A 27008-nucleotide genomic window follows, 5' to 3' on the forward strand; every position below is an offset into this window, starting at 1 on the left:
CTAAATAGACAGGCCCCTAGAATATACGCTTTTGGAATCGTAATATAGGAGCGATATTGTGCCTCTCTCTTAATTAACCTTGTTAAGCAAGGATTTGGAACATTAGCCGGTTAGGCTAAGAGGGCCTTTTGAGTCGCTCAGTACACATCTGCAGTTGAGTAGGATGTCCCTCTTGTGAAATAAAATGCCTTTTATTCTTTGGCATACCCCAAATACCTTTATTATTCTTTGAGAAATGGTGTGACAGGCTTGTTTAGCGAAACAATGTGTGCAAAGCGCATAGCTTTGTGTGCCAGGCACAATGAAACCTTAGCTATTGCTTTTATTATTATAAAACAAGGTTCCCCCCCTCCCCCCTTTTTTTAAGGCTTTCTGAATGAAACGGAAATACAGGGGCAGAGTCAGAATCATGCAGGCGGCTCAAGATAAATCAGTCCGAGGTGGATTCCACTGATTCCACACTGCCTGAGACCACTGCCTTTCTAAGAGCATCTTACCCCACGACGTTCATGACTTGTTTATTTTGACTCTCACAGGGTCTTGCAAAGCACTTCTCATCCTTTCCTGCTCCCCGTACAAAAGAAGGTAAGGGACAAAGGCTGCTGTTTTTCTCCCGAGGCAGGCGCCCCCTCCCAGGCTGCGAAGGAGTTCCAGGGATACGGTAATGAACACAGTTTTCTTAACCTTGCTTTTATAGTTAATATCCAAATCATGAGAGCAGTTGGCCAGGCCATTAAGCTGCAAGAATACAACAGATTTGAGATAAAGGCAGCATCGATGAACACCAACGCGTAGAATTGCCCGTTCTGTGGAAAAATACAACACGAACCCCAACCTGAAGTGCTGAGTTAAACATTTGAAATTAACCACGTGCATATGTTTTCTGGACTAACAGGCAGCAGTTAAACTAGCTCAGTAGAAATGTCATTTTCAGAGTCAGAAGCAACCATTCTTTGATCTCTTCTAGGGAAAAAAATGTGCTCCTGTGTAGACTTTGGGCTAGAGTCACTGTCTCCCAAGTTCATTCAGGGAATGTGCAGGAAGGCTTCCTGACACAGTGGCTCCTGATGTACCCTCAGCAGCACTGGCACTTAGTCTGTGAGCACACAGGGCATTAAGCAGTCAGCGTTGGTATGACTGTGTTGGGAAGAAGGACACGGGAGGCTGGCCTGTCCTACACCTGGTGGCATAGGCTCAAAAAGGCCAAGGCTGAGAGCAGGGCGATAGAGAACCCAGAGCCCTGTGTCCTCCGTAAAGAGGGCATTCTAGCAATCTACAGTAAAACCTTGGTTTGCGAGCATAATTTGTTCCGGAAGCGTGCTTGTAATCGAAAGCACTTGTACCTCAAAGCGAATTTCAAGAACCATTGGCTAAGTCGTGATCATGTGACATTCGCTGTCACGTACTGCGCGTATGGCAAGACATCGTTCCTTTATCACGTCAAAACTTATTAGGAATGTTTGCTCATCTTGTGGAACACTTGCGGAACAAGTTACTTGCAGTGCAAGGTTTTACTGTACTCATTCATGCTCCTCACCTCTCACTCCGGTTCCCTGCTTCACTTGAGCCACCTCCCCCCCGTGACCAAAGTAAAGGGCAGTTCATGAGAGAGAGGATTATTTTTCTCTCCCATCTGTTGCAAGCAGACTTGACAAAACGGGCTATTTTTTTTTCATTAAAAAAAGAATAACCTAGCCAAAAAGCAGATAGCAACATTATTTGCAAAGGCATCAGTTGAAAATACGAGTCTAGATAACAGAAAAAGAAGGGTACTTGTAGTTTCCAGATACATCCTGTTGGACAAAAATGCTGTTCTCCATCGAAATAAGCATTATGCACCACTGGGTATCGGATCGTGTCGGCCGTGGAGCTGGTCTTTAGTGTTTCTTGTTCTTGAAAACGAAGCCATCCATTATGTTAAAGACGCCCATAAAGTCAGACAGAAGCAACGCTATCTTGACAGGCAAGATACTAAAGAGAACACAAGAGAAGGTTCCTCGGTTATTACCATGAAAGCACCTTTGCCAGTTCAGTTGAAGTGCAGTGTCACTGACTTGTTGTAGCTGAAGTCATTGTCATAGGCACACATTAGTGTGCATGCTTCAGGGTCACCCAGGGTTTGTCCACTACGTGGGAGGACACTTGCCCGGAGTCTCTCTACCTCTCCCTGCTTTATTTGCATTCACTTGTCTCCCTCCTCATGTCAGTGTCCAAAGCTCCACTGCACTATGTAATGATTGCTGGGAAGCAGGGAAGTCTGGTGGATTTGGACGAGCCTGCCTTGAGTCCTAGCTCGGTCACTTATATGCCAGCTCAGGCACATGACTTAGCCCTGGAGCCTGTTTCTACAGGTGTGAAACCAGTCATCGATCTTTCTTTTTTGGGACTCCTGTGAGGATTAGATGTAATAGGTCTCCAGACCTTTGGCAATATCCAGCTGAGGACTGCTCACCTTCTCCACCCCTGCTCACCTTTCCTAGCAGAGCACAGACCCCGTCAACCCTGACATTCACACCACAGAGCTCGGGGAGGTACACTAAATAGCACAGGCACAGTACCACTCTTGTGCTAAGTGAAGCCTGGCCAGCAAAAGGATGTAGGAATGACATACATCGGTGTGTTGCACAAAGTAGATACAATTAGCTGCAAAGAAAAAGGCACTTCCTTAGGCAAGAGGGACAATGGCTACCAGCCATGATATCTACGTTCATATAATGAACAACTGTTGCCCAGAGGACTGGAATTGCTCCTCGTGCCAGATGGCCAAGCTAGACCCAGGGAACGTTAAAACAACACAGATTTCAACGCCACAGCGGGGGAGTGGTTCAGTAATGGAATGTGCTTCCTTGCAAAGCAGGAAGCACATTCCCTGGGGGCGGGGCTGGGGGGGGGAAGGGGGGAGTGTAATTGGATGACCTGTTACAGTCCAGAAAATGAATTGAGATAGTGGGGATCGGCAGTAGCTGCAGCAATATGGCATCACAATTCCTGTAACTGGGGTCCCGTGCCCACAAAGTGCTGCTGAAGGTCTCAGCACTGAAACCCAATGGGGGGCAGAGAGAACAAGCAAGGATGCTCTCTTGTGCTTCCGAGAGGTCGTTATGTTCTCAGGTTCCCCCCCCCCCCATTTTTTTTTAACCATCTTATACTCCAAATTTATCCTCCAACTGCCAGCTTTACCCATACCACAGATTCCTGAAATGTTTGGCTTATTGTCTGTCTTTAACTTTGGGGCTCTGTCCTCGAGGAAGCATGGACACATTATCTGTTCCAACATGATTATTCTATGATGCCCACAAGAAAAATCATCTCTCCTTAAAAAAAAAAAAAATCACTTCAGTCTGTCCACAGATCATTCAGGAAATACACTTCTTTTTGACCATAATGCAATACTAAGAGGGCGGGAAGAATCCAATTCCATTCTCTAGACTCTCACGGGAAACACTACAACTATGGGAATTTGAGATCATGTCAGCAAATAGACACAATGAAGGGATCAAAGTTCAGTCATTTAACAGACAGTTTTTCAGTGGCCCCTCCTGGTAGGGGATAAGTTATTGACTGGCTTATTAGAGAAGTCATAGGAAGGTGATATTCTTACCTTTTAAGAACCATTACGAAGTATAAAAACCTTGGCACATATAAGTACACTTTCTCTTTCAGGATAGCATCGACTATCTTTTCAACCACGTATTCTGGTTCCAGAATCGGTAACAGAAAAGGACGGCTAGGGAGTGAAAAAAAGCAAAAACAAAAAAGCCCAAGTTAATAAATTAATAACAATAAATCTCACAAATCAGGGATAAGAAAGATTATAAGACATTATTGCTTGCTTCTTTCCCTGCCAATTTGACCTATTTCTAGATTTACTGCTTTATTATCAACACGATAATAACAACTTTAATTTGAAATGGCACGAGAGGATTCTAACTCATACACTCAGGTCACAATATGCAGCTAGGTGAAACCATATTAAATAGCTGCCCGTGTGTCCCTTCAGTGATTCTCAGTCTTTCCATGGAGACAGGGAAGCGGGCAGGACAGAGTTTGGTGGCAGACAGAGAGTGAGGCCAGGAATGCTGGGGGGGGGGTGTGGGGGGCGGTACGGGGGGCAGGTCCGGTTCCAGGGGTGGTAGGAGCTGGACCCAGCCTTGAGAAAGCATCCACAGTAAACTCAATATCTTCAACACAAAGACATCTGAAGAAAGAAAAAAATTCTGAAACCAATTATAGATCAGGCTGAATCTGAAGACCTTCTTAAAGAACATTAACAAATAGAATAAAATAAAATAGGTGGTCCATCATTTTTAAAAATGTAGTTTTATTCATTTATAAAAAATTTCAGTGTTTATTTTTGAGAGAGAGAGCAAGAGAGAGAGCGCGTGCGCGCGCGTGAGTGGAGGAGGGGCAGAGAGAGAGGGAGACACAGAATCCGAAGCAGGCTCCGGGCTCTGAGCTGTGAGCACAGAGCCCAATGTGGGGCTTGAACCCACAAACCGTGAGATCATGACCTGAGCCCAAGTCGGAAACTCAACTGACTGAGCCACCCAGGCGCCCCCCTAAAATGTAGTTTTTCTTAAAATCAAAGGACGTACTTACACAGTAGAACAACCTTCAAACATTCCAGTGTTTATAAAAAATGGGCACACGATAGTGGTCTTGATCCCTTTTAGTTTCTGGACTATTGTTTCTGTAAATATAGATTCAGCAAATCCATAGGCTGCAAATTTACTTGCACAGTAATCTGAAAAAGGCAAACGACACTAATGTTTATACTGGAATTTTCAAACGGCATTACATCGAGGTTTCCTCGTAACACTAATACCGACAAAGGATGGGACAAGTTCAGAGTTAGTTTGTATGGCCTTGGTCTGTGCCCACTGGAGGAAGCGAGGGGCGAGTGGGAAGGAACACTGTCACTTCAAGGTTGGTTGACAAGGACCAAGGGCCCTCTCGGAGAAGCAGGGCCCCGGGGGTGCCTCCCACGGGTCACAATGCTAGACTTCACTTCCACTTTCACCTTGACGGGTCGTCAGACCCTCTGCTAGCTGTTACGCAGGGCACAGCATGTGCAACTGGTCCCCGTCCCAAAGAATTTCAACACAATCAGGGTGGGGAGACACACACAAGAATAAATAAAATAATACAGGAGGTAGAGTCCAGGCTGAGGAGATCAACGCGGGTCACAACCCTCAGATCAAGTTTTTTCCTAACTAGGACTCTTTCTTCCGACTCTTCTGGAGAACGTCAACCTCTACCTCTTATGCATCCTGCAAATGCAGGGTGCATGGAAAGTGGCCTTCGCGTCCTTGGTGGGCTGTTGGTCTACAATTGCACTGACTGCAGAGGAATGGAATTACTCATCGTGCTAGATGGCCAAGCGAGACCCAGGGAACGTTAAAACAATATAGATTTTGAACTCAAGGCATGGAAACGTTTGGAGAAGAAAAGGCATTTCGGTAGACTTTGACTTTCCTTTTCCTCACACAATCAGAAGGGGCAAACCTGTTGTTCATCCTTGTTCTGGAGGGAAAGCAGGTACCGCAACCGGCAAGACTCCGGTCCCCAGATTGGCCACGGGTTAGCCGGTGGGGGGAGGGGAGGGGGGAGGGGGAGTCCCAAGCAGCTTCCAGGGTCCTCTGAGTCATTTGATGCAAATGCGGTTCACTGAGCCCCTTGATCTCTGAGATTCAGATGAGCCGATATGGCCCGGGACTCGGGCAGCCTGCCTCCTGAATGGCACGCCTGGGGACTCTGCTGCCGGGGAGCCAAGAGAACACCGTGGGGACTGCAAAAAGCTCACACGTTCCTAAGGTGAACAGGGCGCCGGACGGTCTTGCATCTTTAGACAGATATGCCAGGAAGAGGATTCAGAGAAGCTGCAAATAGCCCCGTGTGAGTCCAAAGACCCGTGAGGTAGTAACAGAATGCGGTGGATTCCAAGGAGGCTGGAGGAAAGGAGGTCCTGCGTTCAGGGAGGTGTGTGTAGACGGGTGGCATCTGGGGTGGCCAGTGGTTCTGAAAACCCGGTTCGCGGAACCGATCCGAACTGTGTTAAGACCACTGTGCGCCGTCTCGAGCCGCGAGTCTTCGACCAGCGGAAAAGAAGAGAGGTCGATTTTCGGTTTCTTGGGCTGGAGAAACTTTCTCCAGACCCACAGCCGAAGGGGACCGCTTGATGGAAACTTCCGAAGGCCCAGTGCTTCTCCTCACCGCCCTGATAACAGTACCAGGGGGATTTGCGGGGGGGGGGGGGGGACTATGCTAACCACTTGTATAAAAAAATTAGCAGTCAGGTGTCTCTCTCTCTTTCTTTCTCTCTTTTATTTTTTTTTATTTTTTTTTTTAACGTTTTCATTTATTTTTGGGACAGAGAGAGACAGAGCACGAACGGGGGAGGGGCAGAGAGAGAGGGAGACACAGAATCGGAAACAAGCTCCAGGCTCCGAGCCATCAGCCCAGAGCCTGACGCGGGGCTCGAACTCACGGGCCGCGAGATCGTGACCTGGCTGAAGTCGGACGCTTAACCGACTGCGCCACCCAGGCGCCCCTCTTTCTCTCTTTTAAATGTTTATTTATTTTGAGAGAGCGAGAGAGAGGGGGCGCAAGCAGGGGAGGGGCAGAGAGAGAGGGAGAGAGAGAATCTCAAGCAGGCTCCACAGAGCACACAGCCTGAGGCAGGGCTCGATCTCGTGAACTGTGAGATCATGACCTGAGTTGAAATCAAGAGTCGGACGCTTAAGTGACGGAGCCACCCAGGCGCTCCTCTTTCTCTTTTTTTTCATTCCAGGGGATTGCATGGACCCAACGATCCCCAAGTGCAGAGTTCAAGTTTGTGTAAGCATATCTGATGGGCAGTTTTGAGGCACAATGTTCTCCATCACTTACCTTGTGGAATATATCTCTTGATTTATTCCCCTTTATCATTAGTACCTGAGGTCAATGTTGATTATTCAGAGCTGAGTAAGACAAGTTATAAAAGAGTTTGTGAGTGCAAAATATTACATTTCTCTTACCTGCCAGTTTATTTACTCCAACTAATCCAGCTGAACTTGAAATGCAAACCAAATGGCCATGATCATTAGCTATCATAGCAGGTAGAAAGCATTTATACGTCTAAGAAAGGCAAAGAAGACTGTTAACCTTTTATACTTTTTTTCAGACGTTTCTGTATGATGAAGAAAGTCTTTTAAGTTCATAAAAATACCTGAAGGCACGGGGATATAAAAATTTAAACATCTGGAAAGTAAGCTTCTTGTTTAACCTTTAAATCAATATTTTTTCTGATGGCAGTTCTAATATTATTAAAAATAATTTATTCAGACTTACATTTTGCTCACATTTGACTTTCAAAAACACACTATTCAGACAGGAATTGAAGCTGTACAGGACAGCCTGAACTATGGTGGGGACAATCCATAAACCAGTAAGAGAACTCGGAGACATGATTATTCAGATTAATATTGCCTTTCTCCCCCAACTTCGGTCATGTTTGAATTTCAAATTTTTCTGAATATTGTTCATCGGACACACCGCTGTTGGCTTTGGTTTAAAAATTCCACTTTCGGGGTGCCTGGGTGGTTTAGTTGGTTACGTGATATTGGCTCAGGTCGTGATCTCACGGTTCACGGGATCGAGCCTCGAGTCGGGCTCTGCACTGACAGCATACAGCCTGCTTGGGATTTTCTCTCTCCCTCTGTTTGCCCCTCCCCTGCTCACACACACGTGTGTGTGTGTGTGTGTGTGTGTGTGTGTGTGTGAGCATGTGTGTGCTCTCTCTCTCTCTCTCAAAATAAATAAACTTAAAAAACTAAATAAAAACATCACTTCGTCTTGAAATTCATCTCTACTTCTTTGAATAATGGTTTCTTATTTGTATGTCATGTCATTAAAGAGAATATGCTAGAAAAAGAGGACCTATGCTGTGTCTCAGTGCTACAGCACACCTTCGCTTTTGATTTGGGACCTGGAAAGAAAGAAGGTAAAGGAGAGAGAAATGAGCTTTGATAGAAGAGATATTCTACAACAAAAAACTAATTCATTAAACAGGAATAACTGCATACTTACATGAACTTATGTTTCATATTTACTTTCAAATGTGAGTAATACGAATAAATATGAGAAAAGGGATTTCTTATAAAAGTCAAAGAACGTTTGCACGCATCGAATGAGTTTCAGAAAGAAACTAACATGTAGGGAGAGGTGGAAAAACAAAATGAGCCAACAGTGCAGCATAATAAAAAGCCCCCCGAGTTCCGACCGTCTGAGGGGAGTCACTTCTTCCCGGGGACGCATCCCTTGGGAGCATGGTCACCATGAGCTCTCTGACCCTCTAGCAAGTAAGTGCCATTTGAAGGCCACCACATGGGAGTTGGGTGGGGAGGTCAGGTGGGAAAGCGTGAGGACAGGGGAGCTCAGGAGTCTCCAGCAAATACTCCCTCCCAGCAGAGAGGCTGCCCAGGGCAACAGGAACAGGGAGAGGCAAGCCGGGGCATATGAGTGGGTGCGGAGGCATGGCAAGACAGGCTTCAGCAAAGACCAGGAAAACACAACTTCTGCAAGGAAGACCATCACCTCTGGAGATCAGGAGCTGTGCCCCTTAACGTCCATGGTACCTGTGCTGTGCCCTTTAATGTCACCGAGGCTACAGGAAGAAACTTTCCTTTCCTTGATTGGATACTGAGCCAGGTGACGATACATCTTGGTTTGCCCAGAATAGACCTGATTAATGCCTGCTTATTAATAATGCCCTCTTCCACTTTATTTTCTTTTATTTTTTGTTATTTCTAGATTTTTTACCTCCTCCACTTTCAAAAGAGTTCCAACTTAGGCAAATGATAAGGTCAGCCTGGTCATGTATGTGGTGTCATTTCTGTGTAGCCTCGAGCAAACCTTTTGACTCCTCTGATCCCTTATTTCATCGAGCTGTATCAAGGATTATGCAGGAGGTGCCTAGGCTAGCACCCGAGATAGGCTGGCGATCGATAAATGATAGTAAAGACATGGGCAAAGTTGTGTCTTTGCAAGATTCCTGAGCAGGGGCTCAGGCAAGTGCAGGCTAAGTTGGATCAGGAGTCTAAAACTGAGAAGCCTGTGCTTTATTTACACGTGAATACAATTGTAAGAGAATAAGAGGAAGTACGTCTAAATTCCGAGTAACTGTATATTGGTTATGAGACGAAAAAATAATTACCCATAAATGTGCTTTGAAATTCACATCTAAAGACTTTTCCATCAGGTCATCTGGGCAGTTGAGGAAATCGCTGCCTGTCACAACTCCGGCATTGTTGATCAGGATGGAGACATCGCCAACTTCTTTTTTAACCTGAATTGAGTAACAAGAGCCACACCACCCACAGAGTAATTCCTTACGTGATCGAAGTTTAATTTTCCCATAGTTTTTAGACGCTTCTTATCCTTGTTAACACAGACGGGGTTTACGTCCTTTGCAAACAAAGCACGTTTCATTTCCCTTGCTCAGTTTGCGGAGCATCAGAGATCCAAGTCTGATGGCTTTCTTCTCATTCTTCCCCCCTCCGTGCCCCCCTTCTTAGGGCGGTTCCAACACTGCAGGGCCGTCGGCCTTAACAGAGCGGTTACAGCTATCCTCATACTTAGCGATCAGTCGCTTTGTGGCAGGCTCTGTGTATGTAGCAGGTGATTTCAATCACTGCGACAGGACCTAAGGCATTATAGGCATGACCTATAAATTAAGACCCAGCCCACACTGAGACGGGGGTGGAGCAGGAGGGTGTGGAGAAAGCGCAAAATTCCTAAACACGTTTTACACTCGAGGCACAGCGCAGAACCCGTCTGTCCTGCTTGGGCTAGTGGACTGGTTTTCTTCTCCCTGGCACAGGCTTCTGGGTACGAAGATGTGTCAAGAGAGGATCTGAGTGGGCTCCCTGTGGCGGCCGGAGTAGGCACTCAGTAACTTTTATTTCAGAAATAAAATGTCTGGGTGTGACCCCGGGGCCTTCCGCTTACGGTGAATCTTTAGCTTGCCATCTTGGCTCTACTGGCAGAAGGGAGCACGGGATTTTCCAGGATTGGCCACGGGAGAGGGTGGTGCCCCTCTGCTCCCTTCTGTGTTCTGAATTTCATCACTGTGATCTGTATCACACAGCAGGGCCTCTGTCCCCAGGTCAGCGACAGCCACCGGCTGCAGGTGCCCCATGCTCAACAGGAAGCTCACGCAGTACTCTCACATCTCTAGCTCTGTGTGTGTGTGTGTGTGTGTGTGTGTGTGCATGTGTGCACCTGTGTATATGGTAGCAGTCGGCACAGAGGGGGGCATATCACTGACACCACCTGAGGCTGTCATGTGAGGTTGTGGGTCCTAGCAATGAGGCTGATGTGTTGGGTATTTATTTGTTACCCAACTAGATGGGTGGCCTACAGAAAAACCTTAGGACGAAATACAGACTAAGAAAAGCTCACACTTCATGGTAGAGTTTTCAGATAAAAGCATTCAAAACAATCTAAATTAGAGTTTTATTTGGAGAGTAGCTAAAATAACGTCGCCAAATTCAAGCTGACCGGCTGTCAAGGCTAGCCACAACCAGCCCTACCTGAGGCAGAATCAGGTACGGCCTTCCGGTTACGGAATAATGAGTAAATCACAGGAACGGAAGGCACAGCGCGAGGAATGTCGCCAATGGTACTGTGGTAGTGTTGCACGGTGATACCACACCTGTGGTGAGTGGGCTGTGACACATAACAGTGTTACCACGTCACCATGTTGGACACCTGAAGCCAGTGTGCCATTGTGTGTCAACTACACTCAACTGAAAAAAAAAAAAAAGAAAGAAAGAAAGAAAAAAAAGCTGGTCCGGGCTGTGGACCGGAAGACAGTACTAGCATTAGAGGCTGACACGTTAGCTCAGAGTCAGGGGTGGCAAGGCTAGAAGTGACATCCAAGGGAAATAAACAGGGACATGTATGTCCACTGTGGCCTCTCACATAGATCAAGAGTGTTCTCAAACACTTGACCAAATAAACATCAGACTTTAATTTCAAAATGGCTTCCAGGGGCGCCTGGGTGGCTGCGTCTGTTGAGCCTCCGACTTCGGCTCAGGTCACGATCTCACGGGTTTGTGGGTTCGAGCCCCATGTCGGGCTCTGTGCTGACAGCTCAGAGCCTGGAGCCTGCCTTGGATTCTGTGTCTCCCTCTCTCTCTGCATCCCCCTCCCCCACCGGTGACTTATGCTCTGTCTCTGTCTCTCAAAAATAAATAAATTAAATAAAAATTAAATAAATTAATCAATTACATTAAAAAAATTTTTTAAATGGCATTTAGGCTTGTATCTTTGCAGTATATGAAAATTATATCTCTATGAATCATGCTTTAAATGTGCGGGGCTAAGCATCCGTGATAAGATTTTTCATGTGAATAACCTTCCTTCCTATTGATTTATCTATTTAGCATATAGGTTGATCTTCATCTATTTTTTTTTTTCTGTTAAAGGACTCTCTTGTTCCAAAGTCTGCTTTTTCCCTTTAAATTAAACTTGGAAAGACATCATGAGTATTCAGCCCCTGCCACACTAGAGCCAAAGGGACCAGGTTTAACTGTATGTGACTTACATATTTATTACTGACCAATGACAGCCTAATAAAATGCTCACCCATGGGATGAGAGTAAGCTTGTCAGTATCGTGTACAAGAGACAGAGGGTAGCATCTAAGGTAAAGGCCACCGACTCTATTTTTTAACTAGTTTCCTTCTTCTGCAATCACTACGCTCCTCACTGTGAGAATGTGGCCACAGACCCCGCCTGATAGGTCTAGTGACAGTCCCACACAAGCTGTGCCCGCCTGTCAGTTAAGCACTGAACTTTGGCTCAGGTCACGATCTCACAGTTTGTGGGATCGTGGGTTCGTACCCCGTGTAGGGCTCTGTGCCGACAGCGCGGGGCCTGGCGCCTGCTTCGGATCCTGTCTCTCTCGCTCTCTCAAAAATAAGTAAACATGAGGAGTGCTGAGAGGAGTTGTTTGCAGTCGGCACGAGTGAGCATGCCAGGCCATCGGTGCTTTAAGTGCACAGGGATGAAGCTGTGAGCTCACAATAGCAGAGACATACTTGTGCTTCGAGGGAGGCGCGCGCTTGTCAGGTTTGGGTCCCCGGACTGTACGGGGCTACCTGTGACAGAGGCTGCAGTTACCGATGCGGAAACTGAAACAAAACTTCAAAGCACACCCACCAGCCGGTGACCTGCCAACCTTACCAGGAGACAGTGAGGTGGGAAGCAGCAAAGGGGATTCGACTCAGGGCCTAGAAATTGTGCCAGAACATTCCAACGTGGCGGGTTCCTTCCTTCTCACTAAACTGGGGAATTCTGGGTGTTGCCACAAGGGCGGCCCAGGACAGTGATGTGTGGAGTCCTCATGAGGACGCGAGGGGAGAGAAATCCTCATGAGGGAGAAGAGGCAGCCATCGTGCGACTATGTGCCTCCACGCACTAAGGAAACCCTTAACCGTTGCCTGCTGGAGTGGTGACATCCTGCCAGCCTTCTTTACACGGGCAGCGGTATCATCGCCAAAGGAGCAACTGTGGTTAAGGGTCTTTGGGATGAATACGATATTCTGTTTTTCTCATGACTAGTTAGGCGAAATATACATTCATGTGAAAGGCACTGTGGTATGGTGGAAATAGCTGGGTTTAAACTCAGACAGGAAATGGGGTCGAGTCCTGGCTTAGTCACGGGCTAGCTCCGGGACCCCGAGCAGATTGTTCAAGATCTCTGTGCCCCCTTTTCCCTCCAAGAAAGGGGCTGTCCCCTGCCTCTTCTACTGTAACAGGGGAAAGCACAGTCCGTATTGCCTGGTATGTAGTGGGAGTATTCTGGAGTCAACAGACTCAAGGCCAAGCTCGGTCTTTGCCACTTGTTAGCTGTTTCTCGGGTGAGCTACTTACCTCCCTCAGCCTCGGTTTCCTTATTTGTGAAATGAAGATAATATTGGACCTCACTTTATAAGATTATGATACAATATAGATGGGCTGCTTAGTGCGGTATATTGTATACAGTGACCTCTCAAAAATCCTCATTCCCACTCCCCGATACTTTTTAAATTAAAGGGATGCTGGAGACAGGCAAATCTGCACCGAGCAAGGGGTTGAGACAAAGAGGAGGATGCACGTGAGCGAATCTGTGGAGAGAGCTCACCGCCCACAGGAGATGGCGAGACGCAACACCTACCTGCTCGGCCACTCTGTATATTTCTTCCTTTTGGCTGCAGTCGCAAGTGTAGGCATAGACTCTTGTGGCTCCGGCTTCCCGAGCCATCCTGCATGTTTCCTCGTTCCCCTCCTTGTTAATATCCCAGAGAACCAGCACCGATCCGAGGTGGGCAAATCTGAGGGCCAAGAGCCTTCCCAGTCCTCTCCCAGCACCGGTGATGAGCACGATTTCACCAGCAACGTTCTTCCGTGGTCTGGGGATGAAGGTGAAAATCAGGGTCTCCAGAAGAGCAATCACTGATTTTCCTAAGAAGGTGACCAATTCCTTGGTGAACTTCAGGTTGGAAGCCATGCTGTGGCTGAGACCTACAGAGAAAGAGAGACCCACATAAAGACCTCGGGGACCATTCCCTCTGAGTGTGCCATCCACGTGGAGCGCAAGCTTTCTGAGACAGTGGAAGAAACTGGCTGTGTAACTGAAGCTTCTCTCTTGGTAGCAGATTCTGAACTTAGAAAGGGCAGGGGGCCCACAGGGACTGCGTCCTGGCCAACTTTCATTCGCAGCACCAAGCGGGGCACACATCTGAGTGCCGTACAGGACGGAAATGTTCACTCCCCAGGCACTGTAACCGTGTCAACATTTGACCCGAAGAAGAAAATTATTTCTCGTAGTTAACCTTTCTTAATAGTAATCACGAAAGCCCTGTTGGTTGCATCGTGTGCTTGACTGCGATGCTGGCCCATAGTATGTGCTTTGGGGACGTCATCACGTTACTCAGGTTCAGAGAGCTGCTCCCCAAGAAGTCACCTGATAGGTTCGTTGAATGAATAAAAGGCCTGCCCTGTCACTCATACAGGGCCATAGCTTACATCCTGTTATCGGTTACTCACACGTTAGTGAGAGTGAGTTTACAAGATGCTTTACGAAAGACCCGCTGGGAAAGAAGGGTAGGTCTTATTTCCTGCAGTGTGAGAAGACATGTTTAGCAGGGGGGCTACTGTGCCGGGGGTGGGAAGCTTCCCCGAATGGGGTGCCCGATGGAGAGGCACAGAAGAGGTGAGGAGGTGTCCTTCATTAAAGAACAGCAGGTGGTCACTTGTTTTGCAGTTTGGCGGAGGACAGACTAGTCACGGCTCATGACGATGCGTGGAGAGGTTCATCGACAGCAGGGCTTGGGGCATGGTGGGACCCTTAGGAAATTGTTGGGAGCTCAGTTGCTGTTTCTTGTCTCATTCTATGGATGGAGCTGGAGATCACAACGAATGGGGATGTGGTTCACCCAGGGCCTTGGCTGCCGTTTAGCGCAGGGCCTGCTGAGTTCGTTTATTACGTCCGCCGAGCACCGATGCCGGGCAGGTCTGATGCCGGGCACTGGGGCTGAGGGGGTGGGTAGCCTCCCATGATCTCTGCCCTCACGAGCAAAGGGTCTGGTTGAAGAAACAGACATTGAGCAAAATAAATAAAGAATGACAGGGTGCTATGGAGAGTAGACAGGAGATCTGATTTAGGCCGGGTGCTGGGGAAGAAGCAACAGGAGGGATTTGCTGGAAGGTGGCATTGGAGCAAGTAGTCAACTGATGAATGGCCAGCGGTAGAGAGAGCTGGGAGCAGCTTGACCGACAGAGGGGAGAAAGAGCCTGAGGCTCGAGGAAGGTTTGGCCTGTGTGTCCAACACGGCCCAAAGAATTAGAGCGCTGGCGGTAGGGGGCATGGATGTTGCGGGGTGCTGGTTTCACCAGGCTTTGGATGAAATGGCCCTCAAAGTCTCCGCCGTCTTTGTTCACATTTATTTTCACACAGTCGCCTTTGGATGACTGACTGGGCTTCTCAGGCCCTGCGCGGTTTGGAAGGAAGGTGCTTTGAAGGGCAGACAGCGGTTTGCACGCTCTTATTTTAAGCTCACTCGCGGGACGTGTGGCTTGAGAGCTACAACAATGAGGGTCAGACTTCCCCCACTAATAGGGCACCCCGGGCATCCTGCCCCGGCTGCAGCCTGGTCACTGCTAACACTTCTTCCGGGGAAAACCCACACCAGCTTATCAATGCCCCCTCCGGGAGTACCACTGTGTAAATCCACGCCCAAAGGCCAGGGGTCCACGCCTCTCCTCGCTGGACTCCAGCACCATCTGGGTGCTTAGAAGTCTCACCACTGACCTGGGGGGAGGTTCTTAATGCCACAGGCTCTAGACTCCAGCACTCTACCATCTCCACATGGGCACGACCTAAGACCCGGGGCAAGGTCTTATTGCTGTCTCGGCAGATGCTTACTAGGTTCTTAAGAGCCTCGCATCCTGAGGTCTGCTCATCTGGGGTTTAGGGTGTCTGCCGGGGATCTGCACAGGTAGTGAGGTGTAGAGATTAAAGTGTGCACTGGGGGGCGCCCGGGGGGGCTCAGTCGGTTGTGAGCGTCCGACTTCGGCTCAGGTCACGATCTCACCAGTTCGTGAGTTCGAGCCCCACGTCGGGCTCTGTACTGACAGCTCAGCGTCTGGAGCCTGTTTCAAATTCTATGTCTTCCTCTCTCTCTGCCCCTCCGCTGCTCGCACTCTGTCTGTCTCTCGCAAAAGTAAATAAACATTAAAAAAACATGACAGCGTGCGTTGGAATTCTGGATCTGCCACTGGCTTCTCGGCAACCTTGGTAAAAATGATTTTATCTCTTGTGCCTCAGTTTCCTCTTCTAAATAAGGGGATTCCACAGCAGGCACCAATGGGGGCAGCTGTGGAAGTCAAAAGACTTAATACAGGTAAAGTAATAGGGTGTGTAATATGGCCACGATGATCTCTTATGAAATTTCTGAGCCAACTGGAAAGAGAAAAAGGTCCTCGTTGCTCTGCACACGGCTCCCTCCAGGGTGCATGGGGTGGGGGTGGGGCAAGAGGGATTGGGCTGGATTTCAGCGCCTGCCGGCAGGTTACTCATCATCTCCGGCTCTACTCCTAATGCTCATCATGTGGGGGCCTTGTTAGAACAAAGCCAGGCACATGACAGCAGCAGAATGCCTGTGCGTGAGCTAGAGCTCCGACTGACGTTCCTGCTGGCATGTAAGTTATAATCCCTGGTCGTAACAACACAGGATGGTTATAGGAAGTATCCTTACTAACAAAAGTAAATGCGGGGTTCGGTTTCAGTGTCAAGACTGTGCCTTATGTAGGTACAGAGGATATTAAATGTAATCAGGTTATAGACACCTCTTTGGCGTCTCCATCCCATGGCCTCTCACTACTTGGTTCAAAAGCGGAACTAACTGGGGGAGCCTTTAGAGCCGGCGACCCTTGATCTCAGAGTCATAGGTTCAAGCCCCACGTTGGGTATATACAGCTTATTTTATTTTATATACTGTTTTAAATTTCTTAAAAAGTTTATTTATTTTTGAGAGAGAGAGAGAGAGAGAGAGAGAGAGAGAGAGAGCGCAAGGGAGGGACAGAGAGAGACAGGGAGACACAGAATTCGAAGCAGGCTCCGGGCTCTGAGCTGTCAGCACAGAGCCTGACACGGGGCTCAAACCTCTCACGGGGCCAAGGTGAGATTGTGACCTGAGCTGAAGTCGGACGGACGCCCAACCGACGGAGCCACCCAGGCGCCCCAGAGCTTATTTTCAAAAAGAAAACAAACAAACACAGTAAGCTTAACTATTTAGGGGCAATGTGAGCAGGTGCCTTTCTCTTCCCAGCCCAGGAAGGCGGCAAAGTGCTCCGGTAAGAGGTATGGGATGAATGGGGGGGGGGGGGGCGGCGGGGAGGGAGAGGCAGACGCACTGGGCAGCAGAGAGCTGGGGACCAAGGCAGCGTGGACGGAAGAGGATACCAGGGACGGATCCCGCCCTCTGCTCCGGGACCGGGCGGGGACGCTAGCAGCCCTTCCTTCTGGGTCTCGCGAGTCTGAATCTCGGGGACAAAGCGGCGCTCCCTCCGGCTCACCTGCCCGCGCCCTTCCCCCACCCCCACCCCGCCGCCACGGTGTCGCAGGGTTCCCGCCCGCGGGTGCGGGCGCTGGCGCGGCGCGGAGCCCCGTCCCCGTGGAGGTCTTGCCCGGCCCTGGCCCCGGATCAGGACTCGGGTAACTCACCCGGGACACGCTGCCCTCGCTGTCCGCGGAGAAGCAGTCCCTGCTACGCGCACCGCCTCACTGGCTCGTGGCGGGCGAGGCTCAGGGGTTTATTCCCGCAGCTGGCCCGAGGCCAAGGGTAGGTCAGCCGCGCCCGCGCGGTGGGTGGAGCCGCCCGGGGCTCCCGCAGGCCACGTAGGCCCGCGCTCCTTCTTCCCTGCCTGTCTTTTCCCCCTGGCGGCCAGATGTACAGGCCGGACATTTATTTGGTCGCCGTGGCCGGACGCGCGCGCCGGGATTTCGAAGAGTCATCCCAGGGTGTCGAAAAATTCCGATATCCAGGCTGCCTCCTGGGTTATGAAGTCAGAAAGGGCCCAGGTATCAGCACGGAAAAAGTTCCCCAAGTGTTTCCAAAGAGCAGTCCCGAGGGTGGGAACCGTTGTGTTAGAGAACAAAAAGGAGGCAAGGTGCAGAGTCCTTGGATGGGGGCGGGGTGCGGGGGGGGGGGGGCGACGCGGTTTGCCCGAAGGGAGCCAGGTCAGGTCTCTGCGCCTCGCAGAATGGGGCACAGATGCGGAGTTCTCTAGCAGAATCTGACTCCTGCAGTCGAGGTCAACAGCTTCTCTGGACCTGTGGCTGTAAGGAAGGTGGGTGTGGGAGAGACGCTTGGAAGGAGTGGGGGTGCTGGGCAGGAGTGGGTGCGGCGCTGGCAGGAGGCCAAGAAGTAGGCGGGGGCGAAGTTTGTTCTAAGGAGATGAGGTTGAGCAAAGGTCAACAATGGACTCTGGCCCAACCATTGTTTATTGAACACCTGTGTGTACAAAGATCTAGAAGATAGAGCAATGCTGCAACCTTGGAGAAAAAAAGATACTCAGTGAACATTAGATAATCCTCTAATACCGCACACATCACTGCTGAAAGGCTTTATTATATAGGGTGGAGTTTGTTGGGTGACCTAAGAAGCTGAAATATCAGTGAGTTATGGGATGTTGAAGGAAAACCGGGGAGTGAGGGTAAGACCGCATTTGGAATTCACCCAGGGTAGAGTGGGACACGCGTCAGTGGTGAAGGCTCAGAGGAGAGCAGGTTAGCCAGCTGGGTGTGGAAAGAACCGCACAGTTTTCCCTACGAAGGAACACTCGGTTGTATGAGCCTGGAAAAGCAGGTGCAGGGAAGAGCCTTGAATGTCATTTCAGCACGCAGGTTACTTACTTGTGTTCTGTAGGCTGCGGTGAGCTGGGGAAAGCACTTGCCTAGCTGTGCCGTCTGAAGGTGAATGGGGCAGGCCGGGGGTGCCCTGGTTTTAGCTCTGTAATCATCGCATGAGGGTATGTGCCGTGCAAGACTCTGTACGGCTCCGGAGAACGGCAGAACTTTTCGGAGCGATGGGGAGACTCATTCCTGAACCGCACATGTATGGATGATAGTGTCGAAAGTTCAGAAATAACAGGCATAAAACCAGCGAATCACAGAACCAGCAATTAGCCAAAGTTTATTGCGCACACACCAGAAAGTTTGCACGCTGGAAACACACACAGACCAAAACGTGGAATGAGTCTCATACGAAAGCAGCTTGTATAGTGAGAACGCGGTGACTTTATTCTTCGCTGCGATTGGTTGTAATGTCAGAATCTTCTTAAATGATAGGAAACTGGGTCAGTGGTTACCACATACCAACCTTGGGAAACAGTTCGAGTTTTGTCAGAGGTATAGGCAAGAAAGAAGCCAGGTCAAGGGAGTCTTACAAAATAAGCTGAAATTCGGTTTTGCTTTCATAACGACACTGGTTTTGTCTGCTCGGGGAATTTTGAAGGCTGGTCTCTGATGGTTTTTTTATTCTAATGATAGACATATACGTCTTGTGCCTGGCATGTGGACAATAGGGGCCAGCCTGGATGAGGAGATGTTCCAGGCTTCGGAGACGGAATGGGCCAACATGTGGAGGTGAGTGACACCAGGGAGTGGCAGTGGACTCTGGCCCAGACGAATTGGTCATGGCCTTCAGATCACACCTCCTGCCTGTAAGAAATCAGATGGGCAGCCAGTGGAAAACACCAGCCTACGTACTCTCCGTGTTTTCTCTGGACAAAATTCTGGGCTGTTACTTTACTTTCTGGTGAGAAGTTCAGAGTAGACCTCGGGAAAGAAATCGCGAGCATTATTAGAAATCTCATTAAAACAAATATGAATGGAAAGCACTGGGCAGTCTCACTGATGGTATCTTCATTAAAGGAAGTGGAGACCTTCGTGTTAGGAGAAGACCCCAATCCAATTTTACTTGATGTGGGGGAAACTCAGTGCGTTGACTATAAGCCTGAGAGGTGAGAAAGTATTTTTAAAAGGTTCTTTGCGGCAAAGGCTGGGAAAAGCCCATTTAACGCTGAAACATGCTAATGAATATATGAAAACATGCTCTAACTTCATCCTTAGCAAAATGAATATTAGAATGTTTCTTGTCTTCCAAAATAACAAATATTAGGGGCACCTGGGGGCTAGTTGGTCAAACGTCTGACGCTCGATTTCAGCTCAGGTCATGCTCTCACAGTTCGTGGGTTCGAGCCCTGCATTGGGCTCCTTGCTGACGGCGTGGAGCCTGCTTGGGATTCTGTCTCTCCCTCTCTCTGCCCCTTCCCTTCTTTGCCTCTCTTTCTCTCTCTCAAAATAAATAAATAAATAAACTTAAAAAAAAAAACCCAACCCCCCCAAAATAACAAATATTAGAAAAAAGAGCAAGCCTTCATAAAGGGGTGATGTGATTTATACATTACTGGAGAACCAGTATGTCTCAAGAGCTGGAAAGGTAAATAGCTTCTCACCCAATTCTACCAATGGGACTTTATCTTTACAAAATAATCAGGTATCATTTGTTAACTCCAGGAAGGGAGTCACGGGTTGGAAAGGAGACTTTTGACTGCACTGTATTACTCTTCTGGAAATAAGTGTGTCATTAAAAAAGCAAATTGACCATTAGTTTCTGGCAACTATGCGCAAATGGAGTACTCACAGCCATTTTTGAAAAAAATAAAATCATGTTTTTTTAAGGGCATAGGAAAGTACACAATGTTAGCTTTCAAAGCATAGTATCATTTTTAAATAGTGAATTTTTTTCCTTTGTGTCTTTTTTGTATTTACCGAATTTTCCATTATGTACATATTTGTATTTCCCAATACAAATGTTGTTTGGAGCCTACATACACAGACATTTCCATTCAAGATGGCAGACTGAGAGATGCACTTATATCCTATTTTGTTCCAAGATTCCATTGAAATGAAAAGGAAGATATAAAAATGTGAATAAAAACATAATAGTGCTTAAAGAAAGAAAGGGACTACCAGTGAGGACTCACTAGAACTTAGTAAGCAGGTGGATTCCATTTCCAGAGACCACAGCAAAAGACACCTTAACCTAAAACGCACCTGGGGAAGGCATTGCAGAAAGGGGCCCTTCTTCTCAATGGAATTCCTGAGTAACTCCCATTTAGTAAACGAACACAGACAATGGAAATAGAACATGGGGCATCCAGATGGAATTAGAGTCTTGATGTAAAAACAAAACTACGACAGTCTTGGAATCAACTATAGGACAATCAATTTGTAATTTGGGGCTGGGCAAGGAAATCCCATCAGTCGCTCCTTTGACTCCGTAAAAAATGTAAACTTCTGCACAGCAAAGAAATATCACGAACAAAGTAAAATGACACACAACAGAGTAGGAGAAGATATTTTCACATAAAGAATTGATAATTAGCCATACTTGATAGCATTTCTTGAAGCCAATTGGAGTTAAGGCAGTCGGAAAAATGGGTGGAGGAATGCAGAGGCAGTATATACGATGGAATATTATTCAGCCAGAAAAAAGAATGAAATCTTGCCATTTGCAGTGACACGGTTGGATCTACAGAGTATGGTGTTAAGTGAAATAAGGCTGTCAGAGAAAGACACATACCGTTATGATTTCACTCAAAAGTGGAATTTAAGAAACAAAACAAATGAGCAAAGGGGTTAAAGAGAGAGGGAGAGACGAACCAAGAAACAGACTCTTAACTATAGAACAAACTGAGGGCTACCAGAGGGGAGGCGGGTGGGGGCATGGGTTAAGTATGGATTGGAATGAAGGAGGGCATTGGTCGTGATGAGCAGTGGGTGATGTATGGAATTGTTGAATCACTATATCGTACACCTGAAACTAATAGAACACTATGTGTCAACTAACTAGAATTAAGTTACAAACTTAAAAAGAAATGCGCAGGCAATTCATAGGCAAATAAATACAAATGACTGAAAACCTCTGAAAACGTGCTAAATTTTCCTGATATTCAGGAAAATGCAAATTGAATAGGAATAGTGTTTTTTATTCATTCATCGATCCTGTGATATTAAAAAGTTAGCTAAAACTCCAGGAATGGTGAGCATGTGAGAACACGGACATTCTCATGGGCCGGCACACCCTTTATGGAAGGCAACTGAGTGTCGTGCCTTGTAATGCTTCTCTTTCAAGTCTAAGAATCACCGAAGCTGATTTGCAATAGCAAAAAATTAGAAACTACTTCAATGCCCGTCTATTCCCTGATTCATGGTATAGTCGCCTAGCAGAATTCTAGGAAGTGGACAAAAGCAATGAAGTTAGGACTATCTTTACCATGAGGAAAAGATCTCCAGGGTGTGTTAAGTGAGCAAAAAGTACAGAATTACTCCATTGAAGTTACATGGTGTACATTGTATACAACCGAAGTACATTGTGAGCGTGTGACTCTGTGTGTGTGTGTGTGTGTGTGTGTGTGTGTGTGTGTGTGTATAAGTACAGACAGAACCATTCCCAGTGGTTACCACAGAGGGGAACAGAATTGAGTGAGAGGCATGTAGGGAGGGCTTCTCATGTTATGATAGATGTTTCCGTATTATTAGACTTTTTATAAATGCCATGCATTATTTTATAATATCAAAAACCAAAATAATGATTAACATGTACATACTTTCAGGAAGCCTGGGTAGCTCAGTCGGCTGAGCCTCTGAGTCTTGATTTCAGCTCAAGTCATGATCCCAGGGTCATGGGATTGAGCCCCACATTGGGGTCTGCAGTGAGTGTGGAGCCTGTTTAAGATCTTTCTCTCTCTCCCTCTGCCCCTCTCCCCCACCTGCGTGCTCTCTCTCTCTCAAAAACAAAAGTACATATTTTCTGCTTAAAAAGGACTCATTTTAAGAACACATGGTCCTTGGGGATTTCTTTGCAAAATAGTGGAAGAACTCTAGTCACCTGATGACACATTCAGAATATAGTAGTTTTACCAGAATGTATTATTTGGGGAATGCTGTCTTGATTTTGGTGGAAGGAGATTATAGCATTTTCAGAACAGCACAGACCTAGCTTAAAGGTAGATTTGGTTTGTCCCATGACAAGACGGGAGTAGTGCAAGCTGGACCAGAAGCAGGAAACAGGTACATGTGACTCACGTGAAAGCAGAGGAACACCACCCAGGAATAAGGCAACCCCCCCCCCCCAAAAAAAACACAAAAAACAGGAAGAATAATTAATCCAAGCGTTGAAAGAGGCGGGGAGGGGGGTGTGGCATTTGTACTGCCACCTTCTTGGGGAAGTAACCATATTTCAAGGAAACTGAGAAGTTTCAGAAAGGTCCGGCTCTGGAGAGACACGATTGGATATCGTTGTGAATGACATTTCTCTGGAGGGTCCAGCTCAGAGCCAAAGGCTCCCCGGTCTGCCCCTCCTGGAAAAACACAAAGAGAAGCGGTGTTATATGTTTATTTTTGTTCCCCTGTTTCTTCCAAGGTCGTTATCACCTCTGAAGAGCTTTCAAAAGAACCCATCACTGAGCGATCATGAATTTATGGTAATGAGTTTATGCAGATTTCACCTGGTTTGTTGTGCCTCGGTTGCTTAAACATGTTGGAAGGCGACTCAAACACAGCCGATGTCTCATGGCACACATAAATTTTCTCCTCTTTTTATCTTGCCTTTCTCTTCTTGAATTTCTTTTTCCCTTTTTTTTATTAAAATTTTTTTAATGTTTATTTATTTTTGAGACAGAGACACAGCGTGAGCATCTTGAATTTCTTTTTCCCTTTTTTTATTAAACTTTTTTTTTTTAACGTTTATGTATTTTTGAGACAGAGACAGAGCGTGAGCAGGGGAGGGGCAGAGAGAGAGGGAGACACAGAATCCGAAGCAGGCTCCAGGCTCCGGGCTGTCAGCACAGAGCCCGGCACGGGGCTCGAACCCACGAACTGTGAGATCATGACCTGAGCTGAAGTCGGATGCTTAACCGACAGAGCCACCCAGGCACCCCTCTTTTTTTCCCTTTTGATTCTACTTTTGATCCGTGTGAATACTAGTGGCGAAAGGCATCAACTTCCTGTATTGGTTCTAGAAAAAGTTGTTGATGGTGGATCTGTGATCGGGATGAGGAGGCTAGGCAGGCGGTCCGCCCCCTCCTCCAACCTCCACCCTCGAAAGTTGCACTGAGGTGCAATTTGCACGCTAGAAAGCTCACTTATTTTAATTTTGGTAAATTTATACAGTTTTGCATGACTGGGGTGCTTCCCATCACCCCAATACACTCTGTCAGGAGCATTTTAAACCCACTATTTGGCTTAGATTTGTTGGGCAGTGGAGGTAACACAGATGATATAAATCCTGGCCCCAACGCACGGTGTCTAGGGTGCCCCCCTCCCTCTCCAGGCAGGATACACTTTCTGGGATCCTGGGCTCGTGTGGATGGTTCCCAGCCAACCCTCTTGCCTTTTACAGGCTTTGTGTTTTTGTCTATCCTCCCCAGTATATGAGCACACAGGACAGACAGATAGATCCTCTCCCCCACCTCCTGAGAAACACCAGCACAACATAGGCTTAACCCGCAGCAATGTTACTTTCTTATTTCCTAGCTCCTTTTCCAGACTGATTATTTTAAAGGAGTTAAAAAAGGGGCATCTGGGTGTCTCAGTCAGTTAAGCGTCCGACTTCGGCTCAAGGTCATGATCCCACAGTTCGTGGGTTCGAGCCCCGCGTCGGGCTCTGTGCTGGCAGCCCGGAGCCTGGAGCCTGCTTCGGATTCTGTGTCTCCCTCTCTCTCTGCCCCTCCGCCGCTCACGCTCTGTCTCTCTCTCTTTTAAAAATAAATAAACATTAAAAAAATCAACAAAGAAAGATAAAAGTTGTCTTAGGGGCTTTTCAAACTGGTTTTAAGACCACTGACATATACCAAGTTTTCTTTCATGTTTTTGTATTGCTTTTTTAATTGCCTTTACAATGACCCTTTTAGCATTTTAGTGATTTTAGTAATGGATTTTATAACTAATTTGTTACTAATTTGCAAAACTTTTAAAACCTGTTTCATCTAGCCAGAAACAATGGAAAGAAGCGAACAGAATATCCAGCTATCAAATACAGATTTCTACGGTTAGAAATTAGTTTCGAGTTGGAAGGGCCCTTAGTGACTTAGGTTAACCTCATTTTAATGACATACCTAGGTGCTCTTTTTAGCGTTATCTGTAATGGCGCGAATATCCAGGTAACATATGGCAGGGTCATACAGCGGAATATTCTATGACAACAACAAGGAGTAAAGTCTTGCTATATGCACAATTTGGGGAAGAACCTCACGAACATAATGTCGAGGAGAGAAATGACACACCTAAGAAGATCCTGCGTGGAACCACTTATCCAAAGTTCAAAACCAGTGATGTTTATCAGGCCAGTGGTTATGTAGGTGGAGTAATGACAGAGAGCTCAGGCGAGGCTTGGGTGGTGCCCTGTTCAACACCATGATCTGGACAAAGTTTGCACAGGTGTGTTCCCTGCGGAGAAACTATCAAGCTGGATATACACTTGGCACTTTCCTGAATATATGTTGTCTTTCGATCAGAAGTGTACTGAAAAAAATAAACAGCCTGGGTGGCGCAGTCGGTTGAGCGTCCGACTTCAGCCAGGTCACGATCTCGCGGTCCGTGAGTTCGAGCCCCGCGTCGGGCTCTGGGCTGGTGGCTCAGAGCCTGGAGCCTGTTTCCTACTCTGTGTCTCCCTCTCTCTCTGCCCCTCGCCCGTTCATGCTCTGTCTCTCTCTGTCCCAAAAATAAATAAACGTTGAAAAAAATAAACAAACAAACAAACAAACCACGTTGTGCTTGTTTTCAGCAGATTAAAATCGTGGCAACTATTTTAAGTAGTCTTTGTTTTACCAATATTTTATCGTCGCCCGTAATGGTGATGCAATCGGGCGGGGGGGTGCTATTTTGTCACTGAGAGTATCTTTCAGCCTTCGTCAGGCTGCAGCTTGGTTGTGCCACGCAGTGTGCTTTGCCCGTTCGACCTTGTTAGGTCTCCTGTCCTTCCTTCCGCAGCCCCTTTGGCTGATGCAGTCCCCACAGAGCAGGTGTAGTCCAGTCCTATGTGACCAGCTTTCGCTTGGGCTGGGTTTCTTGCGGCATCTCTCGTTCTGGCAGGGCCAAAGTGGGATTTGTTTTTTCAAATGTTCATTTATTTTTTGAGAGGGAGAGAGAGCAAACGCAGGGGTGTGGCCGAGAGAGGGAAACAGAATCCGAAGCAGGCTCCAGGCTCCGAGCTGTCAGCACAGAGCCCGGTGCCGGGGCTCGGACTCAGGGGCTGCGAGATGGTGACCTGAGCTGAAGCCGGATGCTTAACCGACTGAGACCCCCAAGGCGCCCCCAAAGTGGGATTTTGAAATGCCGGGTCCACAGGAGGGTTGAATCGCGAAGCCTTGAATTGAAGCCTTGAATGGCGAAGGTTTGTGCCTGCTGGGAACAGCGCGACCCTTCCAGAGGCACCTGTGGGTGCAAAGGACAGAGGCGGCAGGCGAAGGTGCAGGGGGCTCCCCACTGAGCACGTGGTGCCTTTTCCCGTGCCCACGCCCCAGTGTGCACACGCCCACTCCCAGTCCTCCATCCTTACCCCCATGCATCCTTCCACCCAGCGCCCCCATCCCCCGGTGCTCCCCGTGAGCCCGGCACGCGCAGCAGGAGCCTCCAATCTCTTTGCTTTTAGACCCTCACTGATTCCTCCAACGTGGAGCAGTCGCTCATGCTCTTTAAGGGATTAATTCACCAAGAGCTTCCACATCATCAAATTCATAATTAAGGGTTTTGCACATGCTACGCCACAATCTGACCTTCACAGTGTGAAGTGTGACGGTAGTAAACCTTCCAGACAAGAGGTGCGCCTTGTGGGGGGTGGGACCACCACCTGCCCCCTGTGGGGGTCAGCAGGCACCGCCCCTGACCTCTCTCCCACTCTGTGGGGCCTGCCTTTGTCCCCTCTCCGCTCCCAGCCAGGGGCCCCTCCGGGTTGAGGCTGGAGCCCAGCCTGGCTCGTGGAGAAACAGGGCTGTGCCCGAGGAGAGCGGTTCCAGGGGGCGGGTGGGGAAGCGTGATAAAAATTGCACCGGGCCCTGGCTCAGCAGGACCGGAGGAGGTGAGCCAACGGCTGGCTTGCAGTCAGGGTTGATCCCGCCCCGGGCGTCTGTCGGTTGATCCGCTCCGTCCGTCACGGGCGCTTCAGGCACGTCTGCGTATACTGTGGACGCTGCGGGTGAGTGAAGTGCAACCGTGGAAAAGTCAAAAAGCGATGTAAATCCAATTCGGACTGGGGTTCATAGGACGTTAGGGCAAGAAGGGTTTTGGAAATCAGTTACACCCAGAAGTTTTCTACCGTGGTCTTGCCGGTAACCCGGGCCGTGTGGCGACCCTCACTGCCCGGGCAGGTGCCTCGGTTCTGTGAATGGCTTGTGTTCTGGGGGAGAGCAAGTGTA

At 48.0% G+C, this 27008-nt stretch overlaps 1 protein-coding gene across 1 annotated transcript; it reads right to left on the reverse strand.

Moving 5' to 3' along the window:
- Nucleotides 1-204: 204 nt before the first annotated feature.
- SDR16C5 (short chain dehydrogenase/reductase family 16C member 5) lies at nucleotides 205-17400 on the reverse strand. Its single transcript, XM_003999843.6, has 7 exons — nucleotides 17251-17400; nucleotides 13201-13547; nucleotides 9194-9325; nucleotides 7017-7116; nucleotides 4600-4744; nucleotides 3602-3727; nucleotides 205-1971 (listed from the first exon to the last, which is right to left on the reverse strand). The coding sequence occupies exons 2-7, from the start codon at nucleotides 13531-13533 to the stop codon at nucleotides 1878-1880; spliced, it is 930 nt and encodes a 309-aa protein (XP_003999892.1). The 5' UTR covers nucleotides 13534-13547; nucleotides 17251-17400; the 3' UTR covers nucleotides 205-1877.
- Nucleotides 17401-27008: the final 9608 nt, after the last annotated feature.

The sequence above is a fragment of the Felis catus genome, chromosome F2, assembly GCF_018350175.1.
Source record: "Felis catus isolate Fca126 chromosome F2, F.catus_Fca126_mat1.0, whole genome shotgun sequence".
Lineage (NCBI taxonomy): Eukaryota > Metazoa > Chordata > Mammalia > Carnivora > Felidae > Felis > Felis catus.